This window comes from Bufo bufo, chromosome 6 (genome assembly GCF_905171765.1).
Source record: "Bufo bufo chromosome 6, aBufBuf1.1, whole genome shotgun sequence".
Classification (NCBI taxonomy): domain Eukaryota; kingdom Metazoa; phylum Chordata; class Amphibia; order Anura; family Bufonidae; genus Bufo; species Bufo bufo.
The window spans coordinates 182,452,105-182,478,537 of record NC_053394.1 but is presented as its reverse complement, the minus strand read 5'-3'; the positions used below and the strand labels follow the sequence as shown (position 1 = coordinate 182,478,537).

General features: G+C 45.9%; 1 protein-coding gene across 1 annotated transcript in view; it reads right to left on the bottom strand.

Moving 5' to 3' along the window:
• Positions 1-26,433, bottom strand: part of LOC121005192 (oocyte zinc finger protein XlCOF7.1-like) — a 75,770-nt gene that overhangs the window by 10,062 nt on the left and 39,275 nt on the right. The window contains exons 3-5 of the mRNA XM_040437779.1: positions 5,918-6,106; positions 5,712-5,835; positions 5,164-5,261 (exon numbers count right to left, since the gene is read on the bottom strand). Coding sequence (XP_040293713.1) covers positions 5,164-5,261; positions 5,712-5,835; positions 5,918-6,106 — 411 coding nt within the window. The remainder of the gene's footprint in view (positions 1-5,163; positions 5,262-5,711; positions 5,836-5,917; positions 6,107-26,433) is intronic.

Sequence of the window (26,433 nt, the reverse complement as noted above, 5' to 3'; positions counted from 1 at the left end):
CGACGGATCCCGACGTCCGCTCGCATACCCTGAGCATCGGTCACGCCGGCCGTCGGCTCCACGACGCAGCGTTATATATCACTCACTCCCTTATCAGAACATAAACATTCGTTCCACCGTAGAGGAAAACGCCGTCCGCTCACACAGGGATCTATTCATTAGCTGCAATCAGTAAGCGGAGGTCCAGCTGCAGGATCAGGGGGCGGAAGCCGAAACCTATAGGCGATTAATACGCCGCGGCTTTCCCTGTACAAATAGTCGATAGCGGTGGGCACGGGATGCAATGTTCCACATGGCGGAGCGCAAATCCCTCACAGCCGATCCTGATGCACGTTCTCCTGGTAATTACAATTAGCGAGGCAGTGAAGGTGGACATGCTTATGTGACTTTCAGTCAAGGCTAGGAATCCGCTGCAGAATAAACTCGTCTTCTTTACTGCGCCAAACTCAGGCAAGACGAGATGAGCAGATACTCAGACATGTGCACTGTATAACAAGTTAGGATTTCAATGGTTAATTCTAACCTAGAAGGGAATCACTGGCTTGCTGCGCTCCAGCAGGTCCTGACTGATAGAGGGCGACACCTACAGGCCCATACTGGTACTGCAGTCCTGGTGCAGGGCTCCTCTGCTCAGGCACAGTGGCTAGGTACTAAGGCAGGAGTATAAAAAAAAAAAAAAAAAAAAAAATTTAAAATAAATTTGGAATATGTTCAAGGATCAAATATAAAGAGGGCTTCAAGGAGGGGGGCTGGCCACGTCACTTTGCGCACGCAGCCGGGCCGCCCGTAAGCCCATACGGTCAGTCAGGGGGTTGGTTCGGGCGCAGTCACAATAATCCGGTGGTTAGCTAGGGAGCGGTGGCATGAGTGAAGGGTCGCCCAGCCGGCGTGCGCTCACTCACACGTCTGTCCTTGGTTATTCAGGTCCACAGGTGGTGGGCTAACTTACGATACTGTGGGGTTCGTGGCTGTCATGGCCGCCAGGTGAGTCAGGGGTGGTGCATGCGGGGGCCAACCCCCTCTTTTCTCCTGCATAGGCTTGGGGGACGGGGGATGGTGGACTATTATGTCCAGGCCTCTGGCGCATCTCTTACAGGGTGGCGCCTACAGTCGTGGCCTTTGGTGGGGGTAAAAAAAAAAAAATAATAAAAAAATATTTATATATATATATATATATATATATATATATAATGGTATAGATAGGAATGTTGCTTTGCCAGGTCTGTCACGACTACAGACTCCTTATAAAGCCCTGCCACGACTGCAGGCATCAGTCTGTCACGACTACAGACCCGTTATAAAGCCCTGCCACGACTGCAGGCATCAGTCTGTCACGACTACAGACCCGTTATAAAGCCCTGCCACGACTGCAGGCATCAGTCTGTCACGACTACAGACTCGTTATAAAGTCCTGCCACGACTGCAGGCATCAGTCTGTCACGACTACAGACCCGTTATAAAGCCCTGCCACGACTGCAGGCATCAGTCTGTCACGACTACAGACTCGTTATAAAGTCCTGCCACGACTGCAGGCATCAGTCTGTCACGACTACAGACCCGCTCTAAAGCCCTGCCACGACTGCAGGCACAAATCCGTTACGACTACAGACTCATTATTAAGACCGGCCACGACTGCAGGCATTAGTCTCATGTCAACAGACTCATGAGGTAATACTACCACATCTACAGGCGATGGTCCGTTACCGCTACTCTCGATGTAGGCTCCCCTCACGACTACAGGGGGTAGTCGGTCACATCCACAGACTCGGTCGCACTCCCGTTAACTACAGGCACTGGGTGGGCATCTACGGGTAGTTGCGTCACGACTACGCACGTGGGTCAGCCACGGCCTGGGAGGTCAGCCTTCACGGTCACAGGTAGGTCCAGTTAGGCTTCAGTCTCCCAGCGGGTTCCAGTCACAATAACCAGCCCCTAGGTGAGGGGGGGCACTCCCGCACCGGCACACAATGCCAGGGAGCTGTGCGGCTCCTCACGCGGCACACTCTTCAAACCAGCGGGGGCCGGGGCCCACGGTAAAGGAAGGGCTCCCTCTGATCCGATGCACATTGCCAGGGAGTGGCGCTGCTCCCCACGTGGTACGAGTGTCCAGCCGGCGGTGGGTCGGCCCTAGCTGAGGAGGGGGGCTCCCCCGCACTGGTGCATTCTGCCAGGGAGCAGCGTGAGCTCCCCACGCGGCTGGGGGGTAAGGCTCCTCATCTTCAATAAAGTCTGGCACGGGCCGCCGTGCTGTTAGGTAGGCAGGGATCAGGGGAAGGAGTACTAGGCTCGGTCAGGGGGAGCAGATCATAGGCGGTGGCTGGCTTCCTGCTGCCGGCCGTACATAAGGTTCCAAGGGGGTTATTTAGGCACAAGATGTTAGTTAGTCCGTGCAGGTGATCTGCGTTATACCATGCTCTTCATGCTCGTACTCAGAGCTGTGCCCATACGGGAGCTGCTTAAGTGGTTGATAGTCAAAAAATAAATAAATAAATAAAAAATAAAAAAAATACATTTTTGAGTCTCTCACGCATGGCTTCTCCGTGTTAGTTTTACACATACGGATCCGCCGTTAGAGTATCTCATGCATGGCTTCTCCGTTTTAGGTTTACACATACGGATCTGCCGTTAGAATCTCTCACGCATGGCTTCTCCGTTTTAGGTTACACATATGACTCCGCCATTAGAGTCTCTCACGCATGGCTTCTCCGTGTGAGTTTTACACATACGACTCCGCCATTAGTCTCTCACGCCTGGCTTCTCCGTTTTAGGTTGGCACATATGACTCCGCCATTAGAGTCTCTCACGCATGGCTTCTCCGTTTTAGGTTTACACATATGACTCCGCCATTAGAGTCTCTCACGCCTGGCTTCTCCGTTTTAGGTTTACACATATGACTCCGCCATTAGAGTCTCTCACGCATGGCTTCTCCGTTTTAGGTTACACATATGACTCCGCCATTAGAGTCTCGCACGCATGGCTTCTCCGTTTTAGTTTTACACATATGACTCCGCCATTAGAGTCCCTCACGCAGAGCTTCTCCGTTTTAGTTTTACACATATGACTCCGCCATTAGAGTCTCTCACGCATGGCTTCTCCGTTTTAGGTTACACATATGACTCCGCCATTAGTCTCTCACGCATGGCTTCTCCGTTTAGGTTCACACATATGTCTCCGCCATTAGAGTCTCACGCATGGCTTCCCCGTTTTAGGTTACACATATGACTCCGCCATTAGAGTCTCTCACGCATGGCTTCTCCGTTTTAGGTTTACACATATGACTCCGCCATTAGAGTCTCTCACGCCTGGCTTCTCCGTTTTAGGTTGGCACATATGACTCCGCCATTAGAATCTCTCACGCATGGCTACTCCGTTTTAGGTTTACACATATGACTCCGCCATTAGAGTCTCTCACGCATGGCTTCTCCGTTTTAGGTTACACATATGACTCCGCCATTAGAGTCTCGCACGCATGGCTTCTCCGTTTTAGGTTACACATATGACTCCGCCATTAGAGTCCCTCACGCAGAGCTTCTCCGTTTTAGTTTTACACATATGACTCCGCCATTAGTCTCTCACGCATGGCTCCATTAGTCTCTCGCGCATGGCTTCTCCGCTTTAGGTTTACACACAGGACTCCGCCATTAGAGTCTCTCACGCATGGAGGTAAAAAATAAATAAAATAATAATAATAATTCCTCACCAGGCCCAGCTGCGCTGGGACTAGTCTCCCATCTCACCATAGCTAAGAGACTGATGGCCAATTCCTTGGCCAGTAACACTCTGAGGGCTTACAAGACAGCTTGGCGCCTGTTTCAGAGATATGAGAACACCTACCCGGCTGCTGGCCGGGGACCTATCACTCACCTATTGGGCTTTGTCGGGGTTTTTGCCACTCTCAATTAAACCTGTCCTATAGCATTGTTAACTATACATGGCAGGTATTCAGCACCATTGGTACAGGCTACATCCGGACCTACCGTCACTCTTCTCTGCCCACCCGATCAAAGCGGCGTTGAAGGGTTTGCGCAAGATGTCTGTTGTGAAACGACATGGGCGTCAGCCATTTACCGGTAGCTTGTTCAGGCCATGACAGGCAAACTGCAGGGGCAAACCGTTCGGGCCGCAGGTTAGCGCTCTGGTAGAAACAGCCTTGTACCTGGCTTTCCATGGATTCCTCAGGTCAGGCGAGCTCATGGGCACCAATACGCTGGCTGGGTGCTTGCGGAAAGGTCAGCTCATCCGGCGCGGGTCCATCTATGTCCTCACCTTGGCCTCGTCCAAGACGTCACGGCCGGGGCAATCAGTGGCGGTCAGATACTTTCCCACGGACAGCAGATGGTGTCCGGGCAGGCCTTGAAGGCTTGACTGCGTAGTATTTAGTCCAAGCGGCATGTTCTCCCGTACTCGAACTAGGCAATGCCCGGCTAACCACCGCGGCCTTTCTTACGTACATTCAGGTTAGTTGACAGGTTCAGGGGTCGGTCCTCGCTGGATCACAGGACATTCCTTCCGCATGGGCACGGCAGCAGCGGCGTCCATGCATAAGGTGCCAGTACATGTCATCAAACATTTGGGTCGTCGCAGTTCCACGTGTTCCATGCGTAATATCCCGGATCCTTATACGAAATATCATTGGCTTTCGAGTTTTGGTCTGTAGTTTCTGTTATCTAGTTTTCAAACTCCTATGCATGGTTCTTTTGGCCCCTTTAGGCTACCCTTCGATAAGCAGTTCCGGCATAACTCTGCTGCTTCTAGGTTGGGGGGGGTGGAGTATAGGCTTAGGTAGGGTACCCTCTCAGCATGAGCCGATCCGAGCACAAGTGGTAGGCAATTAAGAGTGCCGTATTTGTGTGAGGGGAGGCGGGGCGTTCACTATTTAAACCTGGCCCTCCTCCCCCCACTTGTCGGTTCGAACGATTTCAACCCACCCAGGAGCCCTCCCTTCTTTCAGGTCTCATCATTGGGGTAGCCCCCTTTAGGCTACCCTTCGATAAGCAGTTCCGGCATAACTCTGCTGCTACTAGGTTGGGGGGGTGGAGTATAGGCTTAGGTAGGGTACCCTCTCAGCATGAGCCGATCCGAGCACAAATCAACCATCTAGCTTTTAAAAACTATTCAATGTGCATTTAGTTTTCTGTTTCCTAAGACATCAAGCATGCCTACCTGACGATCTGGCATGGTACAGGGACTTTCTGTTGGACAACCCTCGGTATAAGGAGAACTGAAGCATCCTCCTAGGCTAGTAATATCACTGGATCCATCTGTCGTAGAGATACAAACAAAGCAGCTAAATAGATTACTTACAAGAGTTTATCTGATGATGACCCTCAAATCTAAGGACAGTATTACACTGACCGAGGGTTCGGCCAAATCAGTGCTAACAAGCACTCGTAGGAACGCTTGTTAGTGATGATTTGCTGGTGTAAAATTGCAATTAATTACACAATGAACATCATTCATCAGGTAATCGCAAATTTAATGCAGTCCATAAAAAAAATAATTATATAAATCACTGCTGGCAGCAGATCGTGTTGTCTATTCATGTACTACTGCTGGCAAATAATCATTCTGTATGGGGACAAGCGATGGCATTAGTGATCAATTCTCCCCATACTATGGAGGAGATCGCTGCATGTAATAGCCGTGGTCTCCTTCAATGCGGAGTAATCAAAGTCGGTCAAAATTGAAACTTCATAGTAAATAAGCTTTACCTGGACCTGTGTGGGGCTGGTGATTAATCTGTATGACGTCTTTGTACAGATCCGTATGTTCTTTTAAATACTCCCACTCCTCCATAGAGAAATAGACTGTGACATCCTGACACCTTATAGAAACCTGACACACATAATGAAATCACCATCATCATCCAGACAGAGCCCATGGAGTTATTTTACACTTAATACTCATAAGAGCTCACCTCTCCAGTCAGCAGCTGATTGATCTTATTGGTAAGTTCTAGGATCTTCACATTCTTGTTTCTCTCAAGTAACGAGTGAGGTGAAGGCACAGTAAAGGAGCTCTGAGCTCGTCTCCAGCCTACTAACATGCTGCGAGTGCTGCTGGGTGTCACACACTCCATACCAGTCTTCTTCACTACTGTGTAATCCTGTATATGGGAAAAGACAGAATGATGAATAAAACTATATACAGTCCCTGAATTCAGCTGTGTCCCATTTTTATACTAGGAAGCATAAATTAGGGTATGAGGATGTCACAGTGGTGGGATGGGGAAGCTCATCAATCAGCCAGAGCTAAGAACGGGCTCTCGTTCTGGCATACTCAAGTCATTCTTGTATATACTTTATTTCACCTGAAGCCCCACTGTACCAAAAATGTCTGGCTGGTCCTGGCTTCCCCAAAGCCATCAGCTGTTTGCCAGGGATGCCAGGAGGTAGATGTGTGGCCAGGAGACAAGATTTTTAAGATCCTCCCTTAAATTCTTATTTTAAGTCTCATTGGGGTGTTGTGCAGCAATTCATAACCTGTATAAGGTATACCCTATACTACAAAAAAAAGCTGACTGGTATCTTTAAATATGTATTCTCCACCAGCTTCATCAGCTTCTATTTGCTATGCACTTCCTTGTAAGCTCAAGTTCATGTGCTGCCGTCTCCTACCAAGTACTTATGTCAGTATGTGAGCCGTCTCGATTTATTATACAAGAATCCTCCGATTAAAGGGAACCTGTCACTGGGATTTTGTGTATAGAGCTGAGGACATTAGTTGCTAGATGGCTGCTAGCACATCCGCAATACCCAGTCCCCATAGCTCTGTGTGCTTTTATTGTCTAAAAAACCCTGATACATATGCAAATTAACCTGAGATGACACAATAAAAGAACACAGAGCTATGGGGACTGGGTATTGCAGATGTGCTAGCGGCCATCTAGCAACCCATGTCCTCAGCTCTATACACAAAATCCCAGGGACAGGTTCCCTTTAAAGTACATTTGTACTACTGAACTTAAACAGATATACCTAAAGTGAGAAGGCCCACTCAAAATCACATATAATAAAGCTTTTTTGAAATGTCCTTTTCTCAATTCAAATGTCTCTTGAACACTTTGCTATATCATTTCCATGCTCTGTAAACACCCTTGACAACTCTGGTGTAAGATATGTGAATCCGACCCCGACTTCAGACCAGCAGCACTGTGGTGGAACTTGTGCCTTACATGTCAGCCTCTTGGTTGCGATCTTGGCCATATGTTGCTGTCTTGTTTGTGCTGCCTCATTCATCACAATTCATGACTGCTTCATACCAAAAAAATCTTTGTCAAACTACAGTGGCTGATTGAACAGGCAATTATAGGGAACAAACTATTCATTTTCGATAACTGCCAGCTTATCAGAGGTGAGAGCTGCAGTTACTTGAAGAAATAACCTCCGCTGTGCAGTTGCTCATCCCCATACAGATTCATTGCTTCTGGGCAGCAGATCACCAATGAAACCATGATTTAGGCCTTGTGCACACGACCGTTGTGTGTTTTGCGGATCCGCAAAACACGGATGGCGTCCGTGTGCGTTCCGCAATTTAAGGAACGGCACAGACAGCCATTAATATAACTGCCAATTCTTGTCCGCAAAACGAGGACAAGAATAGGACAGGATATATTTTTTTTGCGGACCACGGAACGGAGCAACGGATGCTAACAGCACACTGAGTGCTGTCTGCATCTTTTGCGGCCCCAAAACAACGGCAGTGTGCATGAGGCCTTAGGTGTACCTTTACATGGACCGATAATCTGGAATGATAGTTTGTACAAAAGTTCTTTCCTGACAGCTCTCCCAAGTAAATGGTCCTTAACCCTACAGTTATCTCAGGAAAAGTCTTGCAGTGACCAGTGGGCGACATGCTGCCATTTCCATTCTCTCATTTAGTTTTAGAGTAAACAGTTATTCCAGTCTCCACAACGGTCCTGAAAGGCAAGGGAGGGCCTTAAAGAGGATGTCTCACTTCAGCAAATGGCATTTATCATGTAGACAAAATTAATGTAACCCCTGGAAATGAGCAGTGTATAATGTGATGGAAAAATGAATCTAGTCGGCAAAGGAGGTAATATGGACAATAACAATACATTAGTAAGTGTTATCTATTAAAGGAGTTGTCCCATGAAAAATATTCTACAGTTTTCAAACCAGCACCTGGATCTGAATAATTTTGTAATTGCATGCAATAAAAATTTTTGCATAGCCACTGAGTTATTTAATAAAATGTATCTGTATAGCGCAACCTGCTGTTTTTTTCTTCTTATTTTTTTGACCTGTTCACCGAGAAGGCCGCACATGCTCAGTTTCATTCTTTGGCTGCCTCCGAAGCTGTGATAGGGAGAGCTAAGACACGCCCCTTAGCTGCAGCAGAAAAGACACTCCCCTTGAGCTGTCAGCTTGATCTAAATCTAGCAGAACAATGAATGGGGAGATCTCTAGATCTATGTGAGGTACAGGGCTGGTTCAGATTTGAATAGAAAGCACCCATAAATAACCCCATTATAGAAACTACCCCTCAATTTATGCAAAACAGATTTTAGAAATGTTGTTAACCCTTTAGGTGTTCTACAAGAATGAAAGCAAAATGGAGGTGAAATTATGCAGATTATCTATTTTAATGATTTTTTTTTCCTGTAACACAGCTAGGGTTAACTGCAAAACAAACCTCAATAATTATTACCCCAATTCTGCAGTTTATAGAAACATCCCATATAGGTTTGTAAAATGCTGTATGGGCACACGGCAGCGCTCAAGTCAAGGAACGCTATATGGTTTTTGGAGGACAGATTTTGCTAAATGGTCTTTGGGCGGCATGTTGCATTTGAAGAGACCCCGAGATACCCCTACAGTAGAAACCCCGAAAAAAAGTTTCCACATTTTGGAAACTTCACCTCCAAAGGAATTTTTAAAGGGTGCAGTGATCACTTTGACCCAACAAGTGCTTCATTACTTAAAAACACTTTGCTGTGAAAATGAAAACTAAAAAATCATTTTTACAAGAAAATAGTGCGTTAGGCCCAAACTTTATTTTTCAGAAGGGATAAAAGGAGAATATCACTATCATGTCATATTGTCATAGAGCTGGTGGTTGCCGATGAGGTGATACCAAATATGCCTTTTTTTAGTTTTATACAATAAGTTTTTTTTGTGGCCATTTTCTTGGAGCCCTATTTTTATTTATTTTTTTGGCGATGGGTCTTGTGTAAAGACTCTTGTGGGATGAGGTGACATTTTCATTGGTAGCATTTTGAGGTACATACGACTTTTTGATCATTTGATATTATTCAAGTTTCTTGGGAGGTGAGCTGACAAACAAAATAAATGTTTTGGCATAATTATAATTTTTTTTTTTTTTTTTTTAAATGACTTGATATAGGGGACAGGGGTACTTTTTTTTTTTTTAAACTTGAAACTTTAATTTTCCATTTCATCCTTCATGACGGCATACCATGAGAGTTGACCCTCCTTCAACCAGGTAGGGACAGGACAGGACCTTCAGTGTCTTACTGTCCCTCTAGGTGGGGAGAGGCCATCTCTCATGGCATTTGCTATGGGACCACTCAGGGGGCAGTGCTGGGTGGAAGTGAAGAAATAAAAAAATCTGCCACTTGCATGGAGGCAGACGGCAACCACAACCCCTAACTTGGGTACCTGGTGCTGCGGGAGCTGGAGCGGTGCTTCTGGCCCGACATCTGTTTTCTCCTTCCTGCAGGCGTAGTAGGAAGGCCCCATGGAACGCCGGACTCTCAGGGAGTCCCACCGGTCGTGATGTGAAGCAGTCCCTGTCATCTATCAGTTGGCACTAGCAGAGATCCACCGGAAAGCGCAGGGGAGCAGGGCCATGTGGATCCGGCCTGCAGCGGTACCCGGCATATGGGCGTGATGTGAGGGCGGAGTCTAAAGTTTGAAAAAAAGCACGCCAGCCCAGAAGGAGTTTTCTCTACTGAAAGTCTCCCAATCAATACCCTTGACATAACTTAGGCGTTCAAAGAGAATAATAAAACTTACAAAAGGTATATGAGATCCATATGGGAAATAACTAGCTTAGAGACATATCTCCAACAGAAGATAGTGTATAGAGGGATAAGAATAAATATTACGCCCAACTCACATCAGTAGGACACCGAATTTATCAAAGGTTGAAAATCCCTACTGACTGAGAACTCATTACGCATGCAGGCATGAGTATGAAAAAAAAGCTATTAAATAAAATTTCAGCACAATTAGAAAAAGAGATCCAAGATATACAAATATTTAGGTCACAGTCGGAATTTAGTACATTTGAATTAAAATTACAGAAAAATATAGAAAATCTACAAACAGAAATTAAAGAGAGAAAACACCGAAAGTATGATAGAGATAAAAGAGATTTCGACACAGGTCATATATACATTAAAGCAACAAGTAGGTCCCCATGACAAATTGGAAACCATATAGAGTCTGAGATCTCAGAATCAAAAGGGAGCACCATTAATCAGAAAGTAGGAACTAAGAGAAAGGCGAGAAATAAAGTAGGATATTCACAGAGAAAAAAATCCCCCTAATCCAAGCAGTAACCAAGAATGGCAATAAGGACAACATCTAAATCAGAGTATTCAAACACCCAATATAGGATCACAACAATCATTGCCATCATTGCCTTCTGCTTCAGTATTAACAGCAGCATCGAGTACCTCAACAACAATGCCCCTAACGACAACATTAAATACATCTTTTTTACCGCAAGGCATACAGCTAAGGGCTCATGCATACATTTTCTTTCCGCTTCCTTTCCGTATTTTTTGCGGAACGTATGCGGATCCATTCACTTTAATGGGTCCGCAGAAACAACAGAAGGTACTCCATGTGCATTCAGTTTCAGCATTTCCGTTCCGTAAAAAAGTAGTGCATGTCCTTTTATTGTCCACAAATCACGGTCCGAAGCCCCATTCAAGTAAATGGGTCTGCAAAAAATACGGAACGCACAGGGAACACATCTGTATATCATCCGTATTTTGCAGATCCATACTGTAGAAACGCTATGCCCAGCCCATATTGGTCATGTGTTTGGTGATTAATAAGTTACTGTTTCGGGGGTGGCCTGGTCGGGCATGTAAGAGGACGTGCTTGCAGGAAGCTCCGAGCCTGCCGACTATAATCCTTACCCATCTTCCTTCTACAGGGCTCGCTGACAACAAAAGTGCTCTGGGGGACATCGCTGGAGGAGCGGATCCTGCCTGTGCCACTATGACCCACGCCGGGAAGAGGGAAAAGGAACTGAGGGACGCCCGGCCTCCTACACCGTCAAAACAAGATGGCGCCGCATCGGAGGCGAGAGCTGCGGTGGTTGCGGCCCGCCTGGGCAAATATGCCCGCTCATCCTCTATGCCCCCTCCAGTTGTAACCACCACTCCCTCCAAGCCCCCTGAGGAAACCGCATCAATCCCTGCCGCTGGCGCTGACTCTGCGCCCGAGATCTCTGGATTGGAGACCCAGCAGCTTGCAATGGCAGGAGCCTCTGGCCTACAGATTCCTCCCTATGATGCTGGGTATGTCCTTATGAAGCATGGCCAGCTTGCTACCGAGAGTAGTGAACCCACATCCAAAGATATATATGCTGCTGTGCAACATTGCAGCAGCTCTCTGACTCTACTTACCACACATATGGGCAGCTTGCAGGAGAAGGTTTCCCTCATCAGACAAGATCTTAAAGTCAGTGAGAGGATTACAGAGGTTGAAATCAGAGTGGGTACTATTGAAGATCAACTGCCCCTTATTAAGAGGGATCTTGGTAGGATTATACATAATGTGACTCTGCTGATGTCTAAAACTGATGACCTGGAGCACAGGTCCCGGAGAAACAACCTGCGGCTAGTTAGGGTCCCGGAAAAGGCAGAAGGTTCTGATCCAGTGTCTTTTTTTGAAGATTGGCTCACGCTTAAATTTGGCAAAGATTCTTTATCCTGTATGTTTGCCATTGAGAGAGCACATAGGGTGCCATTCCGTGCTCCACCACCGGAAGCCCCCCGCGCCCAGTTTTGATGAAACTACTGCATTTTAGAGATAGAGACACTATCCTTAAGAAAGCGAGAGATCATCCTGAGCTTCTAATTGATGGAAATAAAATTGCTATATATCCTGATTTTTCTGCCGAGGTTCAAAGGAAAAGAGTGAAGTTCTAAGATGTGAAATGCTGTCTTCGGGACCTGCAGATTCCCTACTCTATGCTTTATATGGCCAAGTTGAGAGTCGTGGCACATGGAGAAGTCTGCATTTTCGAAACTCCATTGGACGCGGCACAGTGGGTGGACGCCAACGAACCAGCACTTAAAGCATCGGCGAACAAGGGATAAACATTCCCCATACAAGGTTTCTGGAACCGTGCTGAATCCTATGAGAGCTGTAAGATGCGCTTGATAAGTATCACAAGGCGTGGTTGTGTGTTTTTATCTTTTTCTTTTTCCCTTATCAAAAGGACTATTGTTTATAGCGGCATTAGTGATGCAAATTGCACTAGCATCTGTTCAGTAGCCACTACGCTATTTCTGTTAGAATTTTCTGTTACTCTTAGATCATTCGGACTGCAATTTTGTGGTCTGTTTACTTCTGGCGCGCTGCAGAATTCTAAATCTATAGGGCAGGTCTGTAAGACCAACCCGCTGCATAGTAATTGATTTGATCAGTTCTTATGTTTTTGACAGTTACTTTGCAGTGTGGGTACCCGGTTGCAGGGTATATTTTCGCTCTACTTGCTATTTTAAATGTTGGGATGCCTCCTTTTTGGAGCCCATCCTTTGAAGCTGTATTAATGTCTATGGTTGCATTACGGGGGTTGGGATTGCGTGGGTCTGGCGATGAGACGGGCATGGGACATATTGGGTCGGAGTGGAAGTGGCCGAAAGGTAATTTTAGTATACTTGAGGTACCCCTTGTCACTACATATAACTCTGAGAAATATTGCTGACAGGCTTAAAATGATAGGATGGAACATAAGAGGATTGGGGGACCCAACTAAGAGAGCTGCGATGTTTTTAGCGCTACAACATTTCCAGCCTGCAATAATCTGCTTATCAGAGACACATCTGATTCCCACTACTACCTATGTCATACACAAACCATGGGTAGGCCATTCCTACCACTCCACGTTTTTCACGCATTCTAGGGGTGGGAGTATCCTTGTGCACAACTCTATATCGTTTGTCTGTCATTCGTCCCGTATAGACTCAGCAGGAAGGTATGTGTGTTTGCACTGTACATGTAATAATTTCTCCTTTGTTTTAGTGGCAGTATATGTTACTCCCCCTTATAGTAGTGAAGTGTTAAAAGAGAATATGATATACGTTGAAGGGCTCTCTGTGTCCTCACAGTCAGCCTGGACTGTGAAGCATTAATTGTATACCCTCCAAGTATCTTGCAAGATTATACCTGCCATTATTGAAAGTAAGCCTGCTTGTGGAATATATGATAAAAGGGACTGCATCATTACCAACTGTATGTACAAAGTTTGGACTGTTTTAAGTAAAGCAACGTTTGGTTCATCATACCATCTGTGTACCTCAATTACTACTCCTATAAATCTGTGTGCCACCGTTACAGGCACTGGCGTCACGACCCTTAAAGGAACCTTGCCCCAGGCACTCGAAATACCTGTAACATCCAGGGCACCTCATCCACCATCAGGCCTGGTCCCTACATACAGAGTGTGCCCCAGAGGAATTTTGTGTCAGCCTCTCCTTCACTGCCGCATGCCTGCCCAGGGTTCTCCTCCAAACAGTGAGTAACCCTCGATTGCCCATAACCGTGACCTCACAATCGCAATACCCTGCAGGTCTGGCGTGCTGCACTACTAATACTGGGTCGGCGCCTGTTGGGGTAGTGTGGGATACATGCAAGGCATTTATCCGGGGCCTTTGCATTCAAAGGATAAGTCGTCATAAAACGAAATCCAGGGACACTCAAGAAAACTGCAGGCTCTAGTGGTAGAAACGGAGGGAAGGTATGTCAATCACCCCTCCAGTGCTCATGAAGAGTCATTTATAGCAGCTCAGGCAGATTTAAAGCAACATCTCCTGAACACCGCCGAATATAAACGTTTCTTTCTGAAACAAAAATATTTAGAAGCGGGGGAAAGTGCTGGGAGGTTATTAGCCAGAGTTGTCAGGGCGCAAGATGGGCCATCTAAAATACTGTCTATCCGAGGTACTGATGGCTCTGTGGTTACAGCAGACACTGATATCCTGGAGGTATTTCATACATATTTCGATTGCCTATATAGAACACAGCTTACAGTTGAATCCTCTAATATTACTGAATATCTTGCTGGGATTAGTGTTACACGGTTCTCTGTGGAGAGTGTGGCCTATCTAGACCGGCCCTTGATGCTGCCCGAGTTAGAATTGGCACTTAAATCCTTTCCAAATAAAAAAACTCCTTTCCTACTAACAGGAGAAATGCCTGCTTCCATGAAGGAGGCCATAATAGTGGTACGGCCCAAGTCTGGAAAGGATCCAAATCTCCTTGACTCGTATAGGCTAATCTCACTATTGACTTCTGATGTTAAGATTTTAGCGAAAGTTCTAGCAAACCGGTTACAAATGGTCATTTCGACCATTATACATAGTGATCAAGCGGGATTCATGCCTGATAAATCCACTTCGGTAAATCTTAGAAGACTCTTTCTTAATATTCAAAAGGAGGGCAGAATCGGATGGAGGACGGGCCATACTCTCCCTAGGTGCGGCCAAGGCCTTTGATAGTGTAGAATGAAACTATCTCTGGGCAGTGTTACGAGTCATGGACTTTTGGGGAACCTTTATATCTTGGGTTCATTTACTATACCGGGGCCCCACAGCTAGGATTAGAGCTAATGGGGGGATATCAGAGGCATTTAAGCTGGGGAGCGGAATGCGTCAAGGGTGCCCGCTATCCTCTCTCTTATTTGCCATTCCGATTGAGCCGTTGGCATGTTTACTCCGTTCCTCAGAAAAAAAATTGTAGGATTTCCTATGGGAGATGGGGAAGAGCGGGTAGCTCTCTACGCTGATGACATGCTCATATGTGGGGAACATAGAGAAGTCGCTATGTCCTATTATGTCCCTCATAAAAGATTTTGGTGACAGGTCTGGTCTTTGTATTAATTGGGATAAATCCACTCTGTTGCCGCTAGATGTGTCCTCAGATAGTTCCCTCCTGCGGTCCACTCAGCTGCAGATTGTTCAACAATTCAAATATGTGGGAATAGTGGTCTCAACGAACCTGGGGCATAATTTGACAAACAATATAGAGCCGATCCTGGACATTATATCTGAAAAAATTAAGGCATGGTGCAAACTCCCAATGTCAGAAATTGGTAGGAACAATCTCCTTAAAATGGTTCTTATGCCAAAACGTATCTATGTCCTGCATAATTCCCCTGTATGGGTACCTCGTCTGATCTTTATTAGAATAGATAGACTATTTAGGAATCTGATTTGGTGCAAAAAAAACTGCTAGGATCCGACTAGATATGTTGCAGAGAGGAAAAGATGCAGGGGTGCTCTCTATCCCTAACTCCTGGCTATATTATATATCTTCGCAGCTGCATCAGTTGAGGGAGTGGGGAAGGATCCCTCGGGACATTGCGTCTGCCCGGCTGATAGCATATATCATAGGTCATGACTCACCGGTAGCTTTGCTGGAAAATAGTGGTTTCTCTGATAAGATAGTGGAACACCCTACACTCAGTATGATACATAAAGTCTGACAGAGGTGTCTATACAAGGCTTCACCCAGGTCACTTCTGTGTGGAAGAACCCCCAGTTGCCTGAAATATTTTGCCTAGAAGGTTTTTCGCCCTGGGACCGTAAGCGCGTGAAATTCTTATATCAGCTGCAGAAAGATTGCGAGTTTAAGTCCTTTGAGCAACTTAGAAATGAGTTTGCTCTTCCTCATACAGCCTTTTATCAGTTTTTGCAGCAACGACAGGTCCAGGCGAAATCTATGTCACTTAAATGTACGACTGTCCCACTGTTCCAACAAATCCTCACGGGCTACTCCTCGAGTGGATTAATTTCGTCCATTTATAGGAATTTGTGAAATCAGTGAAACAGGATACACTAGTGGTCAAGTATAAATGGGAGGGGGAAGTTGGACCAATATCAGAGGAACAATGGAAGTTGATATTGGCATTGACACCTCGGTTGTCGCTTTGTGAAGGCCAACGCATGTCTCAACTGTTTCTTGTTCACAGGGTATATAGGACTCCAGCATTTCTGTTCAAGATAGGAGTTAGATCTGATGCATCCTGTCCTCGATGTGGAGCAAGTCCTGCTTCCTTGCTACATATGTTCTGGGACTCTGCAGAGCTTAATAAATTCTGGACTGATGTGTTGGTAACTATTAGTCTTCAATAGTTTTTTATAAAGTATTTTGCAAAACAGAAAATGCGTGTCCAACATGACACAATATCACAATGTAAAGCATATCAAAGTGCATTTAATAGAAAACAAACATATATTACATAACAGAGGAACAAATGAGGTCCCATCTAATCTCGCGCTGATGTTGCCCATGCTGAGGCAGATGTTGTAAAATTATGTAAATCCCTACCCAAGTTCCCAGCCAACCCTCCCCAAACCCACCAAATGTACCCAAGTCACCAGAGACAATCCGGCAGAGGTGTAGCATAAGGACTAGATAACCAAGGCATCCAGTGATTAAGATAACGTATGCGGGTGGAAGAAGTAGCAAACATCAACTCACAATGCATATGATGATTAATGGACTCAACCACTTACGACAGTGATGGGGTACGAGGTAACTTCCACTGACGGGCTATTACATTCCATGCTACGCTGAGCATATGAGCCGTTACCCATCTTATTTTTTAAGGAATGACCTCTAGACCTATTCCCAGAATGGAAAGAGCAGAGGTTAGAGTGAGTGCTGAATCCGTGACCCACCGGATTAAAGCTTCCATCATGTGCCAGAATTTACGGGTATAGGGGCATTCCCACCACATATGTAAGGGAGTACCAACTAACCCACAATTCCTCCAACATAGCTGAGAGTAGCCGGGTGAACAGTGGGCTAACCTATTGGGGGTTAAGTACCATCTGAGTTGTATTCTCCTAGCTTGCTCTATATGATTCAGATATTTGGTGCACCTAAAAGGACCATGACATTGCTTCTTTCCACTGACTAATGGAGTACACAGCACCCAGTTCTTGTTCCCATCTTAACATAAAAGATTGCTTCCCACCATCTGGGTCTAATAACAAGTTTAAGTATATAGCAGATATTCTCACGCGAAATGACGAGGATGATGCGACATAGGGCTGCAAAGCACTCCTACAAGAATGGGGTTGAGTTAATGGGGAGCTATTTAACAAGTGATGTATCTGTAGGAACTGATAAAAAATGGGTGTTAGGGATGGAGTAGGTGTCATGCAGGGTCTGAAAGTCTTTTAGGCCAGAGCTTGTATAAAGACTCCCCAGTTTATCCAATTCTCTATCCGCCCACAATCTCAGGTTCAGATCAGAAATATGGTATTCAAGTGCTACGAGAGGGATGTTATCTTTTGGTACCATAAACCACTTCTTTACATTTCTCAGGTATGACTATACGAAAAGAGAGGCTTGCATTGTAGGGGGAGAAACCTCAAAAATAAGTCTTCCCAATTCGTGAGCTGCTAGGATGGCTGGGAGTGAGTGACTTTTAACAAACGTCCTTTCTATCTCAAGTCACTTGTGAGGTGCAGATGGAGACCACCACTCCAGCGCCTGCTCCGCCAAAGAGGCCAAATAGTATTTATATAAATCCGGTACCCCAAACCCTCCAGCTCTGACCGAAGGATATAGGGAAGCTCTCGGAATTCTAGGGTGCTTATTCTGCCAAATAAACGCCAAGAGATCTTTTTGGAGCATTATTATAAATTTTTTAGGGACTTGCAACGGGACACATCTGAAACAATAAAGTACTTTTGGTAGGGATAGCATTTTTGAAGCATTGATTCTCGCCACCCAGGATAACTGGACCTGCGCCATACGGGAATAATCACACTGTAGGTCCTTCCTTAGGCGGTTAAAGTTAATGGCAACGGTCTCAGCCGAGCTTCGTGCCAACTCTATCCCTAAATATGGAATGGACCGGTCTGTCCATTGGAAGTGGTATTTTTGCTTTAACCTATTCATTGTGGTTACAGGTAAGTAGAAATCTAAAACTTTGGTTTTACTTTCATTTAGTTTGTAATAAAAAACTATCTGAAAATTGCTTCAGTATTTGGTATAGCGCTATCAAGGAGCTTTCAGGGTTCGATATCGTTAATATAACGTCATCTGCATATAATCCGATCACATGCGAGTCACCCCCTGCTTTAATTCCCTGTATACTGGGGCATGCCTGTATTTTAGCGGCCAGGGGTTCCATAACCCACGCGAAAATCAACGGTGACAACGGGCACCCCTGTCTGATCCCGTTGGTTATTTTAACCACTTCAGCCCCCCTAGCTTAAACACCCTTAATGACCAGGCCACTTTTTACACTTCTGACCTACCCTTCTTTCACCGTTTATTGCTCGGTCATGCAACTTACCACCCAAATGAATTTTACCTCCTTTTCTTCTCACTAATAGAGCTTTCATTTGGTGGTATTTCATTGCTGCTGACAATTTTACTTTTTTTGTTATTAATCGAAATTTAACAATTTTTTTGCAAAAAAATTTAATTTTTCACTTTCAGTTGTAAAATTTTGCAAAAAAAACGACATCTATATATAAATTTTTCTCTAAATTTATTGTTCTACATGTCTTTGATAAAAAAAAAATGTTTGGGTACAAAAAAAAAATGGTTTGGGTAAAAGTTATAGCGTTTACAAACTATGGTACAAAAATGTGAATTTCCGCTTTTTGAAGCAGCTCTGACTTTCTGAGCACCTGTCATGTCTCCTGAGGTTCTACAATGGCCAGACAGAACAAACACCCCACAAATGACCCCATTTCGGAAAGTAGACACCCTAAGGTATTCGCTGATGGGCATAGTGAGTTCATAGAACTTTTTATTTTTTGTCACAAGTTAGCGGAAAATGATGATTTTTTATTTATTTTTTTCTTACAAAGTCTCATATTGCACTAACTTGTGACAAAAAATAAAAACTTCTATGAACTCACTATGCCCATCAGCGAATACCTTGGGGTGTCTTCTTTCCAAAATGGGGTCACTTGTGGGGTAGTTATACTGCCCTGGCATTCTAGGGGCCCAAATGTGTGGTAAGTAGTTTGAAATCAAAATCTGTAAAAAATGGCCGGTGAAATCCGAAAGGTGCTCTTTGGAATGTGGGCCCCTTTGCCCACCTAGGCTGCAAAAAAGTGTCACACGTGTGGTATCTCCGTACTCAGGAGAAGTTGGGCAATGTGTTTTGGGGTGTTATTTTACATATACCCATGCTGGGTGAGAGAAATATCTTGGCAAAAGACAACTTTTCCCATTTTTTTATACAAAGTTGGCATTTGACCAAGATATTTCTCTCACCCAGCATGGGTATATGTAAAATGACACCCCAAAACACATTGCCCAACTTCTCCTGAGTACGGTGATACCACATGTTTGACACTTTTTTGCAGCCTAGATGCGCAAAGGGGCCCACATTCCTTTTAGGAGGGCATTTTTAGACATTTGGATACCAGACTTCTTCTCACGCTTTGGGGCCCCTAAAATGCCAGGGCAGAATACCCCACATGTGACCCCATTTTGGAAAGAAGACACCCCAAGGTATTCAATGAGGGGCATGGCGAGTTCATAGAATTTTTTTTTTTTTGGCACAAGTTAGCGGAAATTGATTTTTTTTTTGTTTTTTTCTCACAAAGTCTCCCTTTCCGCTAACTTGGGACAAAAATTTCAATCTTTCATGGACTCAATATGCCCCTCAGTGAATACCTTGGGGTGTCTTCTTTATAAAATTGGGTCATTTGTGGGGTGTTTGTACTGCCCTGGTATTTGAGGGTCTCCGCAATCATTACATGTATGGCCAGCATTAGGAGTTTCTGCTATTCTCCTTATATTGAGCATACGGGTAATGAGATTTTTTTTTTTCCGTTCAGCCTTAGGGCTGAAAGAAAAAATGAACGGCACAGATTTCTTCATTCGCATCGATCAATGTGGATGAAAAAATCTCTGCCAAAAAAAAAAAAAAAAAAAAAAAAGGAGGGGAAAGGCGTCTGCCAGGACTTAGGAGCTCCGCCCAACATCCATACCCACTTAGCCCATATGCCCTGGCAAACCAGATTTCTCCATTCACATCAATCGATGTGGATGAATAAATCATTGCCGGGATTTTTTATTTTTTTTTATATATACAAAGTGTTTGCCAAAGCATATGAACACCGCCGCCTCCTCAGCTCATATGCCTCGGCAAACGTATCTTTTACTGCAGAGGAGAAATCTCGTCTTGCAGCGCCGCATACACAGACTTGTGTGTAATCTGACAGCAGCGCATACTTCTGTCAGAATGCACATCAGTGCTGCAGCTAGTCGATCGGTTGGTCCACGTGGAAGGTAAAAAAAACAAAACAAAAAAGAAAAAACCAGGCCGCAACGCAATAAATTTTTATTAACTTTATAATAACTTTTCAACAGAACAAACTTTTTTTTTACTTTTTGAACTGAAAGTTAACTTTTTTGCTTACTGGTGTTTTTTTTTTTTTTTTTTTACCTTTATAGGACAAACCTCTCCTTCCCCATGGGACAATGTGCAAAGCGCAAATCGCCCAAAGATGATGCGAAGTACATTATGCACTTTATCCCAGGTGAAAGGAGAGGTTTGCAGCAGCTGTGAGAGAAAGGGCCCTAATAGCCCTGTGTGCCTGTCCTGTGAGATGCAATCCCTATGCTAAGTGTACCTGTGTGTGGTACTTCCGGAAACACTCTCCAAAGCATAGGGCAGGGTGGTCAGGGCAGTCAGGACAGAAATAGCGGGTGTCACGCCTTATTCCACTCCTGCTACAGACACAACATCTTTTTCGGGGTGACGGTTGGGTTGAGGTACCAGGAACGACACTGGGGAAATGTCGCTCGTGTAGACGGCTAACTACACTGGTGGATGGAGCCACGGAACCTCCTGGATACAGGAGGTTCGCGATGATCTCTTCCTGAAATTTGAGGAAGGATCCCGTTCTCCCAGCCTTACTGTAGAGAACAAAACTATTGTACATCGCCAATTGAATCAAATATACAGACACCTTCTTATACCAGCGTCTGGTGCGTCAGGAAACTAAATAGGGAGCCAACATCTGGTCATTGAAGTCCACCCCTCCCATGAGCGCATTATAGTCGTGGACTGAGAGGGGCTTTTCAATGACACGGGTTGCCCTTTCAATTTGTATTGTCGTGTCTGCGTGAATGGAGGAGAGCATGTAAACGTCACGCTTGTCTCTCCATTTCACCGCGAGCAGTTCTTCGTTACACAAGGCAGCCCCCTCCCCCCTTGCAAGACGGGTGGTAACGAGCCGTTGGGGGAAGCCCACGCGACTAGGTCGCACGGTGCCACAGCAGCCAATCTGTTCTAGGAACAAATGCCTGAAGAGGGGCACACTTGTGTAAAAATTGTCCACATAAAGATGGTACCCGTTGCCAAATAAGGGTGACACCAAGTCCCAGACTGTCTTCCCACTGCTCCCCAGGTAGTCAGGGCAACTGACCGGCTCCAGGGTCTGATCTTTTCCCTCATAGATCCGAAATTTGTGGGTATAGCCTGTGGCCCTTTCACAGAGCTTATACAATTTGACCCCATACCGGGCACGCTTGCTTGGGATGTATTGTTTGAAGCCAAGGCGCCCGGTAAAATGTATTAGGGACTCGTCTACGCAGATGTTTTGCTCGGGGGTATACAAATCTGCAAATTTCTGGTTGAAGTGGTCTATGAGGGGCCGAATTTTGTGGAGCCGGTCAAAAGCTGGGTGGCATCTGGGACGGGAGGTGCTGTTGTCGCTAAAGTGCAGGATGGTCTCAAAACGTGCCCTGGACATAGCAGCAGAGAACATGGGCATGTGATGAATCGGGTTCGTGGACCAATATGACCGCAATTCATGCTTTTTGGTTAGACCCATGTTCAGGAGAAGGCCCGGAAAAATTTTAATTTTGGAAACTTGGACTGGTTTCCACCTGAAAGGCTGGGCATAATAGCTTCCCGGGTTGGCGGATATAAATTGTGTGGCATACCGGTTTGTCTATGCCATGACTAAGTCCAAGAGCTCCGCAGTCAAGAACAGCTCAAAAAATCCCAGGGCCAAACCGATCTGAGCTGTCTCAACCCGAACTCCAGACTGGGCAGTGAAAGGGGGAACTACAGGTGCGGCTGAAGTTGGTGACTGCCAATCAGGGTTTGCCAGCACCTCAGGGACTCTAGGTGCTCTACGGGTCTGTCTTTGCGGTGGCTGCGACGGGGTAACTATTGCACGTGCCACCGTACCAGCTTCAACTGCCCTTCTGGTGCTCGCCACTTCACCATGTTGTACGGCAGTGCTGGTACTAGGTCCAGGGAGGGCTGCGCTGCTGGTGTATGCCACAGCGCCAGCCCCACTCTGCTGCTCTTGAAACGGATCCTGCACAACCTGTGGTCTAGCGACACGGGGCCGGGTACGCCTGGTGCTATCAGGGACCTCAACCTCCTCGTCCGAACTTTGGGTCAGACTGCCACTGCTCTCTACAGGTTCATATTCTGACCCGCTAGATTCGTCAGATGAGGGTTCCCATTCCTCATCCGACTGGGTCAGAAGCCTGTAGGCCTCTTCAGAAGAATACCCCCTGTTTGACATTTGGACTACTAAATTTAGGGGTATTCCCTGAGACCACCCAAGAAAAAAAAGCAAGCCTGTCTTACAAAGGGGAGGCTAGCGAAGTACCAGAGGCCGCTGCGATTGATAAAAAATATCAAAACTGATTTTTTTTTATCGCCGCAGCGCTTGGAAAGTGATTGTGCAGTGATCAAAAAATATAATATTTTTTGTCACTGCGGCAGGGCGGGCGTGGGTGAACGCACGTGTGGGCGACTGATCAGGCCTGATCGGGCAAACACTGCGTTTTGGGTGGAGGGCGAGCTAAGGTGACACTAATACAATTATAGATCTGACTGTGATCAGTTTTGATCACTTACAGATACTATAAAAGTACAAATGCTGATTAGCGATACGCTAATCAGGGAATCAGTGACTGCGGTGCGGTGGGCTGGGCGCTAACTGACGCTAAACTACCTAACCAAGGGGCCTAAACTATCCTAAAACCTATCATACCAGTGCCATATAATACCAGTGAAAAAAAAAAGTGACAGTTTACACTGATCACTTTTTTCCTTTCACTAGGTGATTGACAGGGGCGATCAAGGGGTTAATTGGGGTGATGGGGGGTGATCTGGGGCTAAGTGAAGTGTTTGGTGCTACTCACTGTGATGTCTGCTCCTCTGCTGGAACCAACTGACGAAAAGGACCAGCAGAGGAGCAGAGAAGCCATTTAACACCTTATATTTACAAATATGATGTGTTATCTGGCTTTTCATTCGATTTTTAAAAAATCATCAGCTTGCCAGCGACGATCATTGGCTGGCAAGCTGATGACCCGACCCCCCTCTAACTTTTGCCGGCCCGCGATGCGCATGCGCGGGCCGGCTTTGAGCGAAATCTCGCGTCTCGCGAGATGACGCGTATATGTGTGACTCTGCGCAGGGCTGCCGCCTCCGGAACGCGATCCTGCGTTAGGCGGTCTGGAGGCGGTTAAAAGGCCTTGACATATATCCTGAGGCGAGAACTGTGGCTGAGGGGGTCGTATATAGGCCCATCACACCCGTCCTAATATTTCCCTGAAAACCAAAAGCCTGAAGCACCCGGTCCAGGAACCCCCAATGCACCCTTTCAAATGCTTTTTCAGCATCAAGGGAAATAAACATTGTGGGGGTCCTGGACTTTCCCAATATCTGGATCAGGTCAAGCATACGCCTGGTGCCGTCCCTGCACTGCATTCCCGGTACAAACCCAACCTGTTCTGGGTCTACCAATTCGGGTAGAAACTGATTAATCCTGGAAGCTAAGATTTTTGCGTACAGTTTTAGATCCGCATTAAGCAGGGAGATGGGACGGAAATTGGCAGGAGCATCTGGGGTCTTACCCGGCTTCGGAAGGGTTACTACCATGGCCGAAAGCATCTCTGTTGGAATAACCCCCATTTGCAAAAAAGTGTTATATAATGAGCACAGGTTGGGAAGGAGCTGGGGCATGAACTCCTTATAGTATGCCACAATAAAGCCATCCGGCCCTGGTGCTTTCCCTGTGGGGGTGGTCTTTAGAGCTGCTCGTATTTCTGCTTCCGTGATTGGTAAATTAAGTTTGGATAACTGCGCATCTGACAGCGTGGGGAGTTTCAAATGCTCTAGGGAGTCTGCAATAGATGCATCTGTTGGTTGAGGGGTTGCAACATCTTCCTTCAAGGTATAAAGTTTTGCATAATATGAAGCTATGGCATTAGTTATTTCTTGTGGATGCATAATTAAGGACCCATCATAGTGTAATTTCTCTATTCTAGAGTTAACCGCCCGTTTTTTAAGCCTGTTTGCTAATAAAGAGCCTGCCCTATCCCCCATATGATAGTGAGTCATCTTAAACCTGCCAATTACTCGTTCATGTTCATATAAGAGATGCGACCTCAACTTAGAGCGGACATTCTGTAGCTCCAAGAGATGTGCTGGAGAGGGATTATCCCTATACCGTCGGTGTGCTGATTCTAACTGTGATAACGCCTCATTACGTTGCTGGTCTCTATTTTTTTTCAAACGAGAGGCCGTCTGAAAAAATATACCTCTCATAAAGGCCTTATGAGCCAGCCACAGAGTAGAGGACGAAATATCAGGAGTGCTGTTTAGAAGGAGAAATTCCTTCAAGCTAGCGCGGAATTCATCCAGTCTCTTAGAACTTTTAAGTAAGTACTAGTTTAGCCGCCATGCCGGGGGTGATTGGGGAGGTAGACCCATATTCAGTTCCATCGTTACGGGGGCATGGTCCGACCAAGTAGCTAGCAGAATATCCATTCTAAGCACCCCCTGCAAAATGTCCCTAGAAACCAGGAAGTAATCGATACGGGACTGTGTGTGATGTGAGGAAGAGATGTGTATAATCCCTCTCTCCCCCATGCTGGTACCGCCAGATGTTGTGTAAGGAGGTGTTTTTAAGAGCTTCTTTTAGGCTCTTCCGGTGGGATCCAGCATGGGTGAGACAGTCCATCCCCACATCAATTGGGACATTAAAGTCCCGCCCAATATGATAGCTCCTTTCGCCACCTACAAGATTTTCTTATGCAATCTGTTGAAAAAGGAAATATGTCTAACATTTGGTGCATAGACCGAAACTACCATGCACATTTTACCTTCGAGGGAACATATCAAGATGACATACCTGCCTTCCCTGTCAGTGATGCATTGGTGTAATGTGAAAGCAACAGAGCCCCTTATACATATGAGGGTGCCAGCCTTGCGCCTTTGGGCAGCAGGGGAGTAAAAAATATGTGCATAGATGCACTCATAAAACGATGAGTACATCTATGCTGGTCTGCTCCCACCAAATGCGTCTCCTGTATTAAAGCCACATCACATTTGCTGCGGAGCAGATCCCGCCACATCTGGGAGCGCCGGAATGGGGAATTCAGGCCATGTACATTATTGGAGTAAAATTTCAACCCCGCCATAAGTAAGTGTGTAACGTACTAGGTGTAGCCGTGAGGGGCACTATGAGGCTGAGGCAGAGATAATATGTGGGCCACACAGGAAAGCGCAAGCAAAATAGGACAACAAAAAACAACATAAAACTGATGATAAACAGAAACAGAACCAGTAAAAAGAAGAAGGCAATTAGACATCACAGAACTGCAGTGAGCAGGATCATAGAGTCTAAAAAGGGGGTCTGTATAGAGGGTGAACACCCTAACACCAAAAGAGCAGACCTAGGGGGGGGGGGGGGGCTAGATAGAGTTCTTACGTATCTCCTATCCTGCACATCCAGAAGTAGGAGAGGGAGTCCAGGAAATCGCGTTTGTTCCCATTCGGGCCCAATTCTGGCAGGCTTGTTTCCATAATCCCCTCTGGCATTGTCCCCGACTGAAAGCAGTCCCATCTTGTGGGGGGGGGGGGGGGGGGGGGCTAGATAGAGTTCTTACGTATCTCCTATCCTGCACATTATGTTTCCATAATCCCCTCTGGCATTGTCCCCGACTGAAAGCAGTCCCATCTTGTGGGGGGGGGTTCTTACGTATCTTACGTATCTCCTATCCTGCACATTATGTTTCCATAATCCCCTCTGGCATTGTCCCCGACTGAAAGCAGTCCCATCTTGTGGGGGGGGGGGGGGGGGGGGGGGGCTAGATAGAGTTCTTACGTATCTCCTATCCTGCACATCCAGAAGTAGGAGAGGGAGTCCAGGAAATCGCGTTTGTTCCCATTCGGGCCCAATTCTGG